At 28.6% G+C, this 15,455-nt stretch overlaps 2 protein-coding genes across 2 annotated transcripts in view; both read right to left on the bottom strand.

Moving 5' to 3' along the window:
* Window positions 1-4,566, bottom strand: part of LOC142220398 (uncharacterized) — a 35,846-nt gene extending 31,280 nt beyond the window's left edge. Inside the window, exon 1 of the mRNA XM_075289513.1 lies at window positions 4,338-4,566. The gene's annotated coding sequence lies outside the window, so the exon portion shown is untranslated. The remainder of the gene's footprint in view (window positions 1-4,337) is intronic.
* Window positions 4,567-7,632: 3,066 nt separating this feature from the next.
* On the bottom strand, window positions 7,633-14,178 carry Snm1 (DNA cross-link repair protein snm1). Its single transcript, XM_075289512.1, has 3 exons — window positions 13,067-14,178; window positions 12,432-12,997; window positions 7,633-9,522 (listed from the first exon to the last, which is right to left on the bottom strand). The coding sequence occupies exons 1-3, from the start codon at window positions 14,025-14,027 to the stop codon at window positions 7,831-7,833; spliced, it is 3,219 nt and encodes a 1,072-aa protein (XP_075145627.1). The 5' UTR covers window positions 14,028-14,178; the 3' UTR covers window positions 7,633-7,830.
* Window positions 14,179-15,455: the final 1,277 nt, after the last annotated feature.

Raw genomic sequence — 15,455 nt, 5'->3', positions numbered from 1 at the left:
AAAATTTTGTCAAAATTTTATTTCTATAGAAAATTTTGTCAAAATTTTATTTCTATAGAAAATTTTGTCAAAATTTTATTTCTATAGAAAATTTTGTCAAAATTATATTTCTATAGAAAATTTTGTCAAAATAGAAAATTTATGAAGCAAAATTAATTAAACGCCGAGAAGCTGTAGAAAATTATCTAAACCGCCTAAAATTGTTCAGGGGAATTTCTTTCTTCTCTGTCTGGTCGTTATACATTTTATTACCCAGTTTTCTCTATGCTCATAAACAAATTCCACAAATAAAATTAAAGACCTCCTCTTCAGTTCAACATTCTAATGAAAAAATAAAGCAAAAATTATAATCTTCAATTTGCCATGTCAAATAGTACCAATAAATGGAAATAGCCTTCTTATTTGTCCCAGTTTGGATTAAGCCTACTTACAAGTATATACACAACTTGTGCATATGTGCTACTCTCTGTAGCATCGCCAATAGGTAAATATGAAAAAAAAAAAAAACAACAACAACAACAACAACAAGAAAACAATCTGACAAATGCAAGTAGTATAAGAAAATATCCCAAATAACATTGTCATCGCGCAGACAATAAATGAAGATGGCAACGAAGAAGAACCGTCGAACGTCGTGGATAGGACAACAATTATCAGTATGGGACTGTCACTTTTCATTGTAGCGAGAAGAAGTTAAATTAACAAATATACAGAATCATAATGATGATTGGGGATGGGATGGTATCGGATGGTGATGGTGACGTTGTTATTTGTTGGTTTTTTTGTTACGCTATTGCCTCTGCTGGATGTGGTACTCCTTAATGCTCTGATGAATCTTTTCATACATATATGTATATTGGGGCAGTACAAAAATAAACAAAACACATACAAAAACCCAAAGAGAACGACAACAAAAAAATAACACACATAGAATGGCTCCAACAACACTGAAAGTAAAATGAAATACCGTATTGTCTGTGACAGAACCCCCACCCCCCCTCCCCAACACCATCCAAAAACAAAAATCGAAAAGAAGCAACCAACAACAAAGAAGCAGGGCCGGGTTTTAAAATATCGAAGTCGAAAAAGGCCTACAAAAATGTGGCTTTTGCGCATGAGCCATTCTAACAACAAAGATATCGATGACAAGTTGTAACAATTATAGCAAAATAACTAGCGCTTCTTACAGCATTCCACAAAGGTCTTAATTTTGAATGAATCCTTGCACGGGGGATTTTTTTTGTGCTAACAGGCTCCAAAATGCCTTCGATCCTTCTTCATTATGATGTGACTGTTAGCAGGGATGACACTCAGTTCCACTGTACACTTTTTGGTACTTTTTCTAATATAGAATGTGGGACAGGAGCCATACGAATTATTAGGGGGTTTTAAATCACGGTTGCCACAGTTGGTAGAATTCTACTAAAAATGGTCGATTTTTCTACTGTTTGGTTGTAAAAATTGATGGTTTATATAAGAAGGTTTAAAATCTCTTCTTTATTTTAAAGTAATTCGAAAACAACTGACATGAAAATTTTTAATGTGTCATTTTGAATAATGAAAGTATACAAAATTATATTTCAAACAAAGTGTCTTCATAGGCAGGTTATTATTGAACTCTACATTGGTAGAATGGTAGACTTCCTGATGTTTTGGTATATTTTGCAAAATATACCTCTCCAACTAAGAGGTACATCAATTTTCCATAGAAATAAAATTTTGACAAAATTTTCTATAGAAATAAAATTTTGACAAAATTTTCCATAGAAATAAAATTTTGATAAAAATTTTCTAAAGAAATAAAATTTTGACAAAATTTTCTAAAGAAATAAAATTTGACAAAATTTTCTATAGAAATAAAATTTTGACAAAATTTTCTATAGAAATAAAATTTTGACAAAATTTTCTATAGAAATAAAATTTTGACAAAATTTTCTATAGAAATAAAATTTTGACAAAATTTTCTATAGAAATAAAATTTTGACAAAATTTTCTATAGAAATAAAGTTTTAACAAAATGTTCTATAGAAATAAAATTTTGATAACATTTTCTATAGATATAATATGTTGACAAAATTTTCTATAGAAATAAAATTTTGACAAAATTTTCTAAAGAAATAACATTTTGAGAAATTTTTCTATAGAAATGAAATTTTGACAAAATTTTCTATACAAATAAAATCTTCACAAAATTTTCTATAGAAATAAAATCTTCACAAAATTTTCTATAGAAATAAAAATTTGCAAAAATTTTCTATAGAAATAAAATTTGCAAGTAATATGCAGATTTATATTCCCATTATTTGTACTTTTATACACAACATTCGTTTCTAGTTAGAAGTTTTCGTATGTGGAATCATCTCTCTAATGAGCTTAACCAATTACACGTCATTTATAATAAAAAAAATTAAATTAAATAAATATATTTACACTTAACTTCAATTATAAACTATATAAAAAAAACATAAAAACAAAAAACATAAAAAGCAAAAAAAAACGAAAACAAAAACAAAAAGAAACTTTACCTAATTTCATTTATAAACAAAGTTCTACGAGTTTAAATGTTGCCAATTTTTTGTACTCAAGCGAGTACATTGCAGGAAATGGGTTAAATAATTTTTGTTCATGTGAAACTTACAGAAATAAGATTTTGCATTATTTTTATAGTGCCGAATTTTTTACCACTGACATCATAGGATTTTTTATCTAATTTTTTAATTTATTTAAATATATTATGTATATTGTCTAAATTATAAATAATATGAAATACTATATACCTTACGGGAAATGGATCACACCCAGAACCGATACAGGACAAGTCCCTGGTGTGTATGGGTCAATCCCATATACGTGTTCAATTGTAGCATGCCGCCCTGCATACATAAGGTCGTGGGTTCGATTCCTGCTTTGACCGAACACTAAAAATTTTTTTTTCAGCGGTGGATTATCCCACCTCAGTAATGCTGGTAACATTTCTGAGTGTTTCAAAACTTCTCTAAGTGGTTTCAATGCAATGTGGAACGCCGTTCGGACTCGGCTATAAAAAATAGGTCCCTTGTCATTGAGCTTAACATGGAATCGGACAGCCCTCAGTGATAAGAGAGAATTTCACCACTGTGGTATTACAATGAACTGAATGAATAGTCTAAGTGAGCCTGATACATCGGGCTACCACCTAACCTAACCATGGGTCAATCCCAGGTCTGGTTAAAACGTATGGAAGGGACCGGCCACTTTGACATGGTTTTTCATAGCTCTTCATGAATTAGTCTGATACAAACTCTTATGAACATGTTTCGTATTTAACATCCGAGTCGCGCCAGACAAAAACTTTTGGAATATGTTGAGCAATAGATCCAATAAGATTTTAATAAATTGAATTATATTATGAACATTTATATATTGCTTCAAACTAGAGTTCTGATAGCAGTCCTGTGACAGGTCTATTATTATCAATTTGTGCCAATTTCCCGTTGGATAATTTTTCAACTTTCGTCTCAAATATTCTTCACATTGTTTTGAATGCAATACATGTATAATAGGCCTTCATTGGTTTCCCTTATATTTATGACTAAAAAAATAAATAAATATTTCCTTTATATGCTGTAGATTCCAAAAAATTGATTGCTTATGAAAAGCCAAGAAAGACTAGATAGATCAAAGGTTTTTAAATTCAAACTTCTTATGGAAATTACATACGAGAATTATTCTTCCCAAATTGAAAATTTTTTCTCCACCACTAGGCATCATTATTTCATATAACTACAATCCCTTAATGCTTTCATTTGAATATAACTTTTAGGAAACTTACCGCTTTAGCGATACAAGACATACACTTATTACCAAATATACTTTTTGAAGTAAATTTAAAATTAATTGATAAAAAATCTAATTACAGGTTCTTTTTTAATCTGCAATTTTCCTTAAAAATTTCCAAATTAAAACTTCTTTTTTAGTACGCTTCACTACAGGTACAATATATAATTATACCATCTCTGATGGTTACCAACAAAACCCAAACACACAGATACACTACCACACACACACACACATTTATGAACAGACCGACCAACTCGACTCACTTGCTCGCACAATGAATGAAGTAATACGAGACTAGGTAGAGAGTAGAAGACGATAATAAAGAGAATGGAAAAAACATGAATATTTTTCCCCTTCTGGTTTTCTGGTTGCACTCACAAATTAGTTTTTAATTAATTTGACAAAAATTGTAATTTGAACAAAAGAGGAATATCTATGTCACTGATCAAAAACACAAAAATTTACATTGACTTTTTTTTACCACGCAACATATTTCCAAAGAGAACACTTGTAATTACCGTATTCCTCAAATTTCTTTTTTATGTTACACCTCTAAAGATTTTATAGATTTTTTTCCCATTGATCTATTGGTTCCATCATCTATTTATATTTTTCACTCGTTTTCAAAGAGGTTTCCATATAAAATTCATTTAATTTCAAAAGAACACATCGCGATAATGTTTTTAATTTATTAATTTTAATTTATTGTAGGGTTTTTCTATTCGAATTGTTTAACTTTTTGTTAGCTCTATGATGTTCTATGGTGAAAAAGTATAAAACTATTAACTAGTGAATCGGAGTGAATCGATGACGGTTGGAGACGATAACTGATAACAAATCTCATTAATCGATTTTGTTTTGTGTGAAGATTCATGGTCCGTTTCGATCGTAAAGAAATTAATATGGGCAGCTAAGTGTGTAAATATAACCATAGCGATAGGCGGTAGGCGAAACATTTTTGCCGCAACGGCAAATACAATAAGCTTGACGGCGAATAATTCCCTTTTTCACGTTTCCTAGCGTTTTTGTTGTCAATACAGCATGCTTTGACAATATTAAACAATGAAGTTGAATAAAAACATACAATGACTTGTTATTTGTTGAGTTATTTCAAGAAAAAATAATCTACACGTGTCCAGGCAATAGCAATTCCTAGTGGTGAGTTAAAAAAATTGATAAGCGATGGCAACACTATACCAGTTTTCGCCAAGGAGTTAGAATAAGTTTTAATTTAGCGACACGCCGCTAGCCGACACGGTATTCCGTCGCGGATTTTGGTCTTCCCATAAGAAATACACGTAAATAAGTGTTCGCCTACCGCCTATCGCTATGGTTATATTTACACACTAATGGAGGAAACCTAAGAATCTGGCCACACTATTTTCTTTTTCTCCTCCGAGAGAATAAAAAGGCAAGAGAACGAAAAGTTCTCTTCCACAACGAAAACAAATGTCAATAACAGACCCTATATTCATAGACCTTATAATACATAGATGGGCCATGGGTGTCAAACTATGTTTGACAGTTCCGATGATTAAGAATAAAAGAGAAAAATAAGAGCACGCTTACAATCTCTTTCGAAACGAAATGTCAGAAAATTAATTTTTGGAACTGACACATTTTTTTAAAGAGAATAGTGGATCATCTATGTATTATAAAGTCTATGGTAAAAACATAGACCTTATAATACATAGATGGACCATAGGTGTCAAACTATGTTTGACAGTTCCGAAGATTAAGAATAAGCTAGAAAAATAAGAGCACGCTTACAATCTCTTTCGTTTTCCATTTTGTAGTTTGCCAATTTTACACAAAATTAGAACATTTATGATGCACCAGAGGATTTATAAATAAATTAATATATTAAAAGTTCATATTTGAACAAAAAATTGTGACCAAAACTGACTCTTTACGAAAAAACTAAATGTCAGAAAATTGTTTTTTGGAACTGACACATTTTTTTCGCAGAGAGAAATGGCTCATCCATATATATATTCTATAATATATGATGTCAACCGTATAGATGTCGCACAATGCCTGAAGCTTTCGTTAGGGTTGCTATTTTGGTCCGATCGGAACAAAATTGGTCCTAAAAAATTTTAATTTTTAAATTTAGTCCGATGGTCGGACCAAATGGAATTTGGTTGATTTTGGTCCATTTTCGTCAAATTGATATTTTTTCAAAATTTTCTATAGAAATAAAATTTTGACAAAATTTTCTGTAGAAATAAAATGTTGACAAAAATTTCTATAGACATAAACAAACAAAATTTTCTATAGTAAAAAAAAATTTGGCAAAATTTTGTACAAAAATAAACTTAAAAAACTTTTTGTAAAGATACACAGAATAGAAATAAACTTTTTCTATAGAAATACAATTTTGACAAAATTTTCTATAGAAATTAAATTTTGACAAAATCTTCTATAGAAATTAAATTTTATCAAAATTTTCTATAGAAATAAAATTTTGACAAAATTTTCTATAGAAATAAAAATTTGACAAAATTTTCTATAGAAATAAAATTTTGACAAAATTTTCTATAGAAATAAAATGTAGACAAAAATTTCTATAGAAATTAAATTTTGACAAAATCTTCTATAGAAATTAAATTTTATCAAAATTTTCTATAGAAATAAAATTTTGACAAAATTTTCGATAGAAATAAAATTTTGACAAAATTTTCTATAGATATAAAATTTTGACAAAATCTTCTATAGAAATAAAATTTTGACAAAATGTTCTACAGAAATAAAATTTTGGGTAAATTTTCTATAGAAATAAAATTTTGGCAAAATTTTCTATAGAAATTAAATTTTTGACAAAATTCTCTATAGAAATGAAATTTGGACAAAAATTTCTAATGAACTAAATTTTAACAAAGTTTTCTACAGAAATAAAATTTTGACGAAATTTACTATAGAAATAAAATTTTGACAAAATTTTCTATAGATATACAATTTTGACAAAATCTTCTATAGAAATAAAATTTTGACAAAATGTTCTACAGAAATAAAATTTTGGCTAAATTTTCTATAGAAATAAAATTTTGGCAAAATTTTCTATAGAAATTAAATTTTTGACAAAATTCTCTATAGAAATGAAATTTGGACAAAAATTTCTAATGAACTAAAATTTTAACAAAGTTTTCTACAGAAATAAAATTTTGACAAAATTTTCTATAGAAATAAAATTTTGGAAAATTTTTCTATAGAAATTAAATTTTGACAAAATCTTCTATAGAAATTAAATTTTATCAAAATTTTCTATAGAAATAAAATGTTGACAAATATTTCTATAGAAATAAAATTTTGACAAAATCTTCTATAGAAATAAAATTTTGACAAAATGTTCTATAGAAATAAAATTTTTACTAAATTTTCTATAGAAATAAATTTTTAGTAAAATTTTCTATAGAAATTAAATTTTATCAAAATTTTCTATAGAAATAAAATGTTTGAAAATTTTCAATAAAAATTAAATTTTGTCAAAATTTTCTATAGGAATTAAATTTTGTGAAAATTTTCTATAGAAATAAAATTTTCATTTGTTTTGTTTTGTTATTGTTGGTTTTGTTCTTTAAGCATTGTTGTTGTTTTTTTATTTCAGCTTAAAACCATACATTGACTAAACTACAAGAGTAGCTTAACCAACAGAGGAAAAGAATGTTTGTCAAATTTATTTGGGCAAAGCCCTATAGACTGCAAGATGGTTGGATGGACGCACGTTTCGGAATTACCACATTCCTCATCAGCATCCTCTACTTGCAGCAAAACTATCAACCAATTATCAGAATAAATTCAGGCAGATACGAATAAAAATATTTGAAACAGTTTTATTGGTTATGATAAAAAAACATTTGCATAAACTTATTTTGTATATAAATATACATACTGTATATAAAGCTAAAATTACTACAATCTATAAAACATTTTTGGAATTTCAAAGATAAGCTACCAAAAAAAAAAAAATCAAAAAGAACTAATTGTAAAGTTTTTGTTCACTATTCAAATTCAATCTAACCAATCGTCCTCAGCATCAAGATTTGATAAAAGCTCTGGTGGCATATGATCTGTACTTGTATCCAGTTTTTGCTGAGACAATGCTTCCTGAACTATACTATTAAGTTGCGAAGTATTATAGATATCAATCATTTTATCCTTAATAACTTGTGTTAGAATTTGCGATTGAGTAAAGCACATGTAATCATCATTTCCATCCCTTGGTGTGGGTTGAGAATTTTCTTTGGAATTGGAAATTTTCTTAGCTGGACTAGTAATCGTTGGTAATGGTGTGTTATTCATCCTCTTATTTCTTAAGGGTCTTGGGGTATTTGCCAAATCTAGTGTAGTTTGTGAGGCAGGTATAAATTCATTCTGTGAATTACTAGCAGCTGTTATTTTACCTTTAGAGGTTTTCTTAACATGACTCGTTGTATTACCATTTTGCGTTAAAACTGCTTTATATTTATTTCTTATTGGTCGTGGAGTATTTTCCAAATCTATAGTGGTTTGTGAGGCGGGAATTATATCTCTTTGGCTACATCTACTTCTAATAGGCCTTTCAATAAGGTCATCCTTATGGGAAGATTGCGAAGGCAGAATTTCTTCGTTTATCGATGAAGTACAAGAAGTAGTTGTTGATTTCATTAACGGATTGCACAAAGCCATTCGGCGTAAAGCTTCTTTGCTAGTACAAGGTTTCTCAAGTAAATAGTCTTGACTAGAGTTTTTGTTTTCCTTGGCAATGACATCGTCTTCCTCATTTTCTTCAGTAATAGTTGATGGTATGGTTTGTTGTTTAATGGACCTTTTCCCTTCCTTTCGCTTTGCATTAGAGAGCTGCTTTTTCGAAATGACCACATCCTCACTTGAACTGGTAGAAAGTATGCGCCTTCGATTTCTATTTTTTGTTGGAGGTTTTTCAAAATAATCTGATGATGCATTGGAAATATATATACTACACATTTCTCCTTCTTTCAAAGTTGGCGTTGGTTGATGAATTTCCTTTTTAACTGTAACTGACAAATTTAAATCTTTTGTCTTCGATGATTGACTCTTCTCCAGTTTCTCTTCTTTAATCTGTTGCTTTTGGGAATATGCCAACGCACGAGGAGAGTATTCCTTGTGGGAATTACTGGTTTTGTTATTACGATGATTTTTATGTAACACCAATGGTGGATCAAATTCATATGCTGAGATACTCTCTGTGGAAGTTATGGTTATCGTTTCATCGACATTATTATTATTATTATGATTAATATTATTATTGTTATTAATCTCTTCCTCCATTTTCTTTTTTCTACTTTTTAGAGGTGACACAAATGCCTCCACTCCTCCTTTAGAATCGTTGGGCATACGTATTATAGATTTTCTCAGCGGTGTAACAGTTCCCAGAAATTGTTCTATACATGGCTGAAAATTACATGCTGGCTTAGGTTGTTCATATTTATACCAATTTTCAGGCACCTTTGCAGTTTCCATAAGATCTCGACCAGTTGGAACAGTGCTAATAACTTTATCAGGTTTTAGAAATTTAACAAAGCGTTTCATTTCCTCATAACTGGAGTGTTCGGAATATTCTACACCTACTATGTTAATAGTTCCTCTATATTGTGGACGAGAATCTTTCTCCCAGCCACTGGGACGTATGGCGAGGCACATATCAAAATGTTGTTGATAGTTGGAGAAATATTCAACCAAATTCTGTAAAAACAAAAAAATGTTATTAATATTGATAGAAATAAAATGTTGACAAAATTTTCTATAGAAATAAAATGTTGACAAAATGTTCTATAGAAATAAAATTTTGAAAAAAAAAAAATCTATAGAAATAAAATTTGGACATTTTCTATAGAAATAAAATTTTTACATTTTCTATAGAAATAAAATTTTGGCAAAATTGTCTATAGAAATAAAATTTTCATAAAAATTTTCTATAGAAATAAAATTTTCATAAAAATTTCTATAGAAATAAAATTTTGACAAAATTTTCTATAGAAATAAAATTTTGACAAAATTTTCTATACAAATAAAATTTTGACAAAATTTTCTATAGAAATAAAATTTTTACAAAATTTTTCTATAGAAATAAAATTTTGAGAAAACAATTTCTATAGAAATAAAATTTTGACAAAATTGTCCATAGAATCAAAATTTTGACATTTTCTATAGAAATAAAATTTTGCCAAAATTTTCTATAGAAATAATATTTTGCCAAAATTTTCGATAGAAATAATATTTTGCCAAATTTTTAGATAGAAATAAAATTTTGACAAAATTTTCTATAGAAATAAAAATTTTGACAGCATTTAATATAGAAATAAAATTTTGACAAAATTTTCCATAGAAATAAAATATAAATAAAATTTTGACAATATTTTCTATAGAAATAAAATGTTGACAAAATGTTCTATAGAAATAAAATTTTCAGAAAACAATTTCTATAGAAATAAAATTTTGACAAAATTTTCCATAGAATCAAAATTTTGACATTTTCTATAGAAATAAAATTTTGATAAAATTTTCTAAAGATTTTATTCCTATTGACAAAATTTTCTGTAGAAATAAAATTTTGCCAAAATTTTCTATAGAAATAATATTTTGCCAAAATTTTCGATAGAAATAATATTTTGCCAAATTTTTAGATAGAAATAAAATTTTGACAGCATTTCCTAAAGAAATAAAATTTTGACAAAATTTTCTATAGAAATAAAAATTTTGACAGCATTTTCAATAGAAATAAAATTTTGACAAAATTTTCCATAGAAATAAAATATAAATAAAATTTTGACAATATTTTCTATAGAAATAAAATTTTGACAGCATTTTCTATAGAAATAAAATTGACAAAATTTCCTATAGAAATAAAATTGTGACAGCATTTTCTATAGAAATAAAATTTTGACAAAATTTTCTATAGAAATAAAATTTTGACAACATTTTCTATAGAATTAAAATTTTGATAAAATTTTCTAAAGATTTTATTCCTATTGACAAAATTTTCTATAGAAATAAAAATTTTGACAAAATTTTCTATAGATATAAAATTTTGACAGCATTTTCTATAGAAATAAAATTGACAAAATTTTCTATAGAAACAAAAATTTTGACAGCATTTTCTATAGAAATAAAATTTTGACAAAATTTTCCATAGAAATAAAATTTTGACAAAATTTTCTATAGAAATAAAATTTTGAGAAAATTTTCTATAGAAATAAAATTTTGACAAAATTTTCTATAGAAATAAAATTTTGACAAAATCTTCTATAGAAATAAAATGTTAACAAAATTTTCTATAGAAATAAAATTTTGAAAAAAATTTCTTTAGAAATAAAATTTTGACAAAATTTTCTATAGAAACAAAAATTTTGACAAAATTTTCTATAGAAATAAAATTTTGAAAAAAATTTCTTTAGAAATAAAATTTTGACAAAATTTTCTATAGAAACAAAAATTTTGACAAAATTTTCTATAGAAATAAAATTTTGACAAAATTTGTCTATAGAAATAAAATTTTCACCAAATTTTTCTATGGAAATAAAATTTTCACAAAATTTTTCTATAGAAATAAAATTTTGATAAAATTTTCTAAAGATTTTATTCGTATTGACAAAATATTCTATAAAAATAAAAATGTTGACAAAATTTTCTGTAGAATTAAAATTTTGCTAAAATTTTCTATAGAAATATTTTGCCAGAATTTTCGATAGAAATAATATTTTGCCAAATTTGTAGATAGAAATAAAATTTTGACAGCATTTCCTATAGAAATAAAATTTTGATTTGAATTTTCTATAGAAATAATATGACAGCATTTGACAGCATTTTATACAGAAATAATATTTTGCCAAAATTTTCGATAGAAATAAAATTTTGACAGCATTTTCTATAGAAATAAAATGTTGACAAAATTTTCCATAGAAATAAAATATAAATAAAATTTCGACAATATTTTCTATAGAAATAAAATTTTGACAAAATTTTCTATAGAAATAAAATTTTGAGAAAATTTTCTATAGAAATAAAATTTTGACAAAATTTTCTACAGAAATAAAATTTTAACAAAAATTTCTATAGAAATACAATTTTGACAAAATTTTCTATAGAAATAACAAAATTTTCTTTAGGCTTGTTTGGTAGTTTTTTGGTAAAATTTCCCCCAAATTTTGGTAGATAATTTTTGGCTCGAGTGGAAACCATGGATATGATACATTTTGGATCTTATATTCTAATTTCTTATGGAAATAATAATACGAGAATAATCTTCCCATTAACTGTAATCCTGTAATTCCCACTGTAACTGTAATTCCCATTAACTTAACTGTCGAAAACCGAAAAGATTGTCTTGTCCCTGATCAAGAAAACTATAAAAACATGAAGCTAAGCAGTAAGAAAAACAAAAAAGACCAACCAATTTTTGTCAAGGCCGAAAACCATTATTCCAGTTCAAAAATAACGACAGGATTATTAAAATTCAAAACCTTTCGATTTTTTGTTATCAAAGATTGATCTATAAGGGCAAGAGGCCAATAAGTTTGGAAAACATTACAACCTTTCATGTAACTAATGAATAAATTTTGTTTTCAAACCATCAATAATGTAGTTTTACTTACCATATAGGATATTTTTCCCATAGCTATAACATGCATATTCGCTGCAAAAGGATCATCGACTAAAATACTATTTAGCGTATCATCATCCATGGCCTTCAATGCTTTAAAGCGACTATCTTCTGTCCAAACATTCATATGGAATTTATTGACCAAAGCAGACCAAAATTTTTCTTTGCCAATAACATATGACCCGCATATGTATAGTATCTTTTTGTTCGTGTGTTTTTCTTGGAACTCCTTGATCAAATTCTCAGCCCTATCAATGCTTTCGTATTGCGTACAAAATGCATACTTTTTCAAAAGATATGTGGTATCCAAATATATTGTATTTATATGATTATTCCAAAAGACAGGCTCTTCCTCCATGGTATGACAAGCTCGAAAATCACCAGTATGGAGAATACATGTATTGGAGGAAAGAATCTTAAATAGAATCATTATTGCACCGGGACAATGATTTGCATCTAAGGCTGTGATTTCAACACCATCTACCACAATTGGTTGATTTAATTCCAACTCATGGATATATTGATCATCTACAGGTATAAATGTCCTTACAAAGCGTGCTAAAAATTGAGAGTAGTAAGAAATTTAAAACATTTGCTTTTTACTTTCTCTGAAATTTGAGTACTTACCCGTTATGGTACTCATATACAAAGGCATGGCAAATTTTTTTGTTAACCCTATGTAGTGATCAGCATGAAAATGGGTTAGAAAATATCTATCGATACCTTCAATGTAACCATATTGAAATGCGTCCACAGCAAACGAAGTTCCTTCAATCACTTTATAAGGTGGACATGGCTTAAATTTCCTTTTAGTTGTCGTTGCTGGTGTCTTGTTGGGCATGTTACTTGTTAATGGGCGTGTTGACTTTGATGTGGATGTAGAAACTTGGGCCCTTGATGTCCCCGAATCAAACACCTTTGGAAATGTGGTTACGCTCGAATTAGAAGCATTATTAAGCTGCTGTTCGTTTTCAATTTGCATTTTGTTTCCGTTTTCCATGTCCTCCTTTTCGCCATCTCCGTCGCTTTCCGATATAAGGTCTATGCAGTCCTCAACTGTTGTCTCTTCTTTATTGGTTTTCATCTTGCTGCAAGAATCATCACTATTAACAGATGACGTATTATCATCCTTAAACAAACACTTTCTTCCCATTCTGGTCCGTCCTGTTACTCCTTCTTTCTTTTTTGTTGTGGTATTTCTTTTGGTAATTTGTGTAACGGCACCTCGAAAAGGTGTTGCGTCCTCCTCTTTCAATGACTCGATCTTATATGTTTTTGGGCATGTTTTAAAAAACTTATCAATACGCAATTGACTAGGCGGAGGTTCTTTATTCTTGCGCGCTGATTTTGTTGCACGTTTAGCAGGAACTGCCACGACAGTTTCCTCATTTGTATTCAATTGTTGTTGTTCTTCTTTGGAAATTGTAACTTTCTTCGATTTAGTACCTGTTGTTGCTGCCTTTTTGATGCGAGGTTTCTTAGTTTTGACAGGAGTCTCTTGAATGTCTTGCAACTCAGCCTTTAACTTTTGAGTGCATTGCAATTCCTTCAAATTTCTCAGTCTTATCTTGGGCTCTTTGTTAATCATATTCCGGCAGTAGAAATTCCAATAGTTTTTTATTTCGATAAAAACTGCAACTAAACTAACACAAGTACAAAACTCACACTTTGTTTACATTCTCCTTTGTGGTGGATCTTTCAGCGGGAAAATTTTTGACAGTTAAGAGTTGCCTCTAATGCCATAAGGATTTTCTCAAGTCGGCAACGGGCATAGCGAGAATATGGCAGCTCTGCGTATAAACAGAAACAGTGAGAACTGCTATCCTTTTTCCACGAAGAGAAATTGTTGAAACTGTACTTACAATAGAAGTTGTAGAAGTGTGTTATTATTCCATGGAATTGTGTTTTTTTTAAAACAGGTCGTTAGAAATCTCTGGTTTCCGTTGATTTTGGATGTATATATGGCAGCTCTGGGCAGTTGTTTTTGCTGACAAGAGACACACTTGCTCTCATTTATTTAGATATTTGGCTGTTGAAATCTAGATGACACTAATAATTCTTTCCGTACGAAATAAAAAAATCATTGCTCTGTTTTAGTACTGTTTTACTGATATTATTTGACAAAATTTCCCATTTTTTTAAGGTTGAGTTACATATCATGGGTTAATACGTGCCTTGATGGAAGGGTTGATATTTGCCAGTTTGAAGCAATCTAAAGGTTCAGTTATATACCATGCGTTAATGCGTCCGTTGATTGAGAAGTTGAATTTTCTCTTTGAAAGCAACAGTTTTGTTAGAGTGCTTCAAACTGAAAAATAACAACGCAGTTTTGTTAGAGTGCTTCAAACTGAAAAATATCAAGGCATGCATTAACGCATATATAACTCAACCTTAACAAAACTGTTGCTTTCAAAGAAAAAATTGAACTATTCAATCAAGGGACGCATTAACGCATGGTATGTAACTCAACCTTTAACGTTGAATTACACACCATGCGTCAATCCGTGCGTTGATGGAAAGGTTAATTTTTTGTATTTTTGCGACAGACTATTCGAGCTTTTGATTTCAAAGAGAAATCATCAGGCGCAATGTACGCATTGAATATACGGTATGTAATTCTACCTTTATACCCACTACCATAGAATGGTATAATAATAAGTTTGTCATTCCGTTTGTAACACATCGAAATATCGATTTCCGACTATATAAAGTACTATATATATTCTTGATCAGGAAGAAGTTCTAAGACGATTATAAAGGACAGACAGACGGACATGGTTATGTCCGTCTATCTGTCCTTTATAATAACTCTATAGTCTTCAATAATCAAGCTATCGTGCTGAAATTTTGCACAAACTCGTCTTTTGTCTGCAGGTCAAGTTCGAAGATGGGCTTTATCGGTCCAGGTTTTGATATAGTCCCCATATAAACCGACCTCCAGATGTGTGGTTTTAGGCTCATGGAAACAGTAGTTTTTATCCAATATGCATGAAATTTGAAATCTAGTAGTGTATTA

This window comes from Haematobia irritans, chromosome 1, assembly GCF_050003625.1.
Source record: "Haematobia irritans isolate KBUSLIRL chromosome 1, ASM5000362v1, whole genome shotgun sequence".
In the NCBI taxonomy this organism is placed as follows: domain Eukaryota; kingdom Metazoa; phylum Arthropoda; class Insecta; order Diptera; family Muscidae; genus Haematobia; species Haematobia irritans.
The sequence above is the reverse complement of the archived record's forward strand: the minus strand, read 5'-3'. Positions and strand labels throughout refer to the sequence as shown.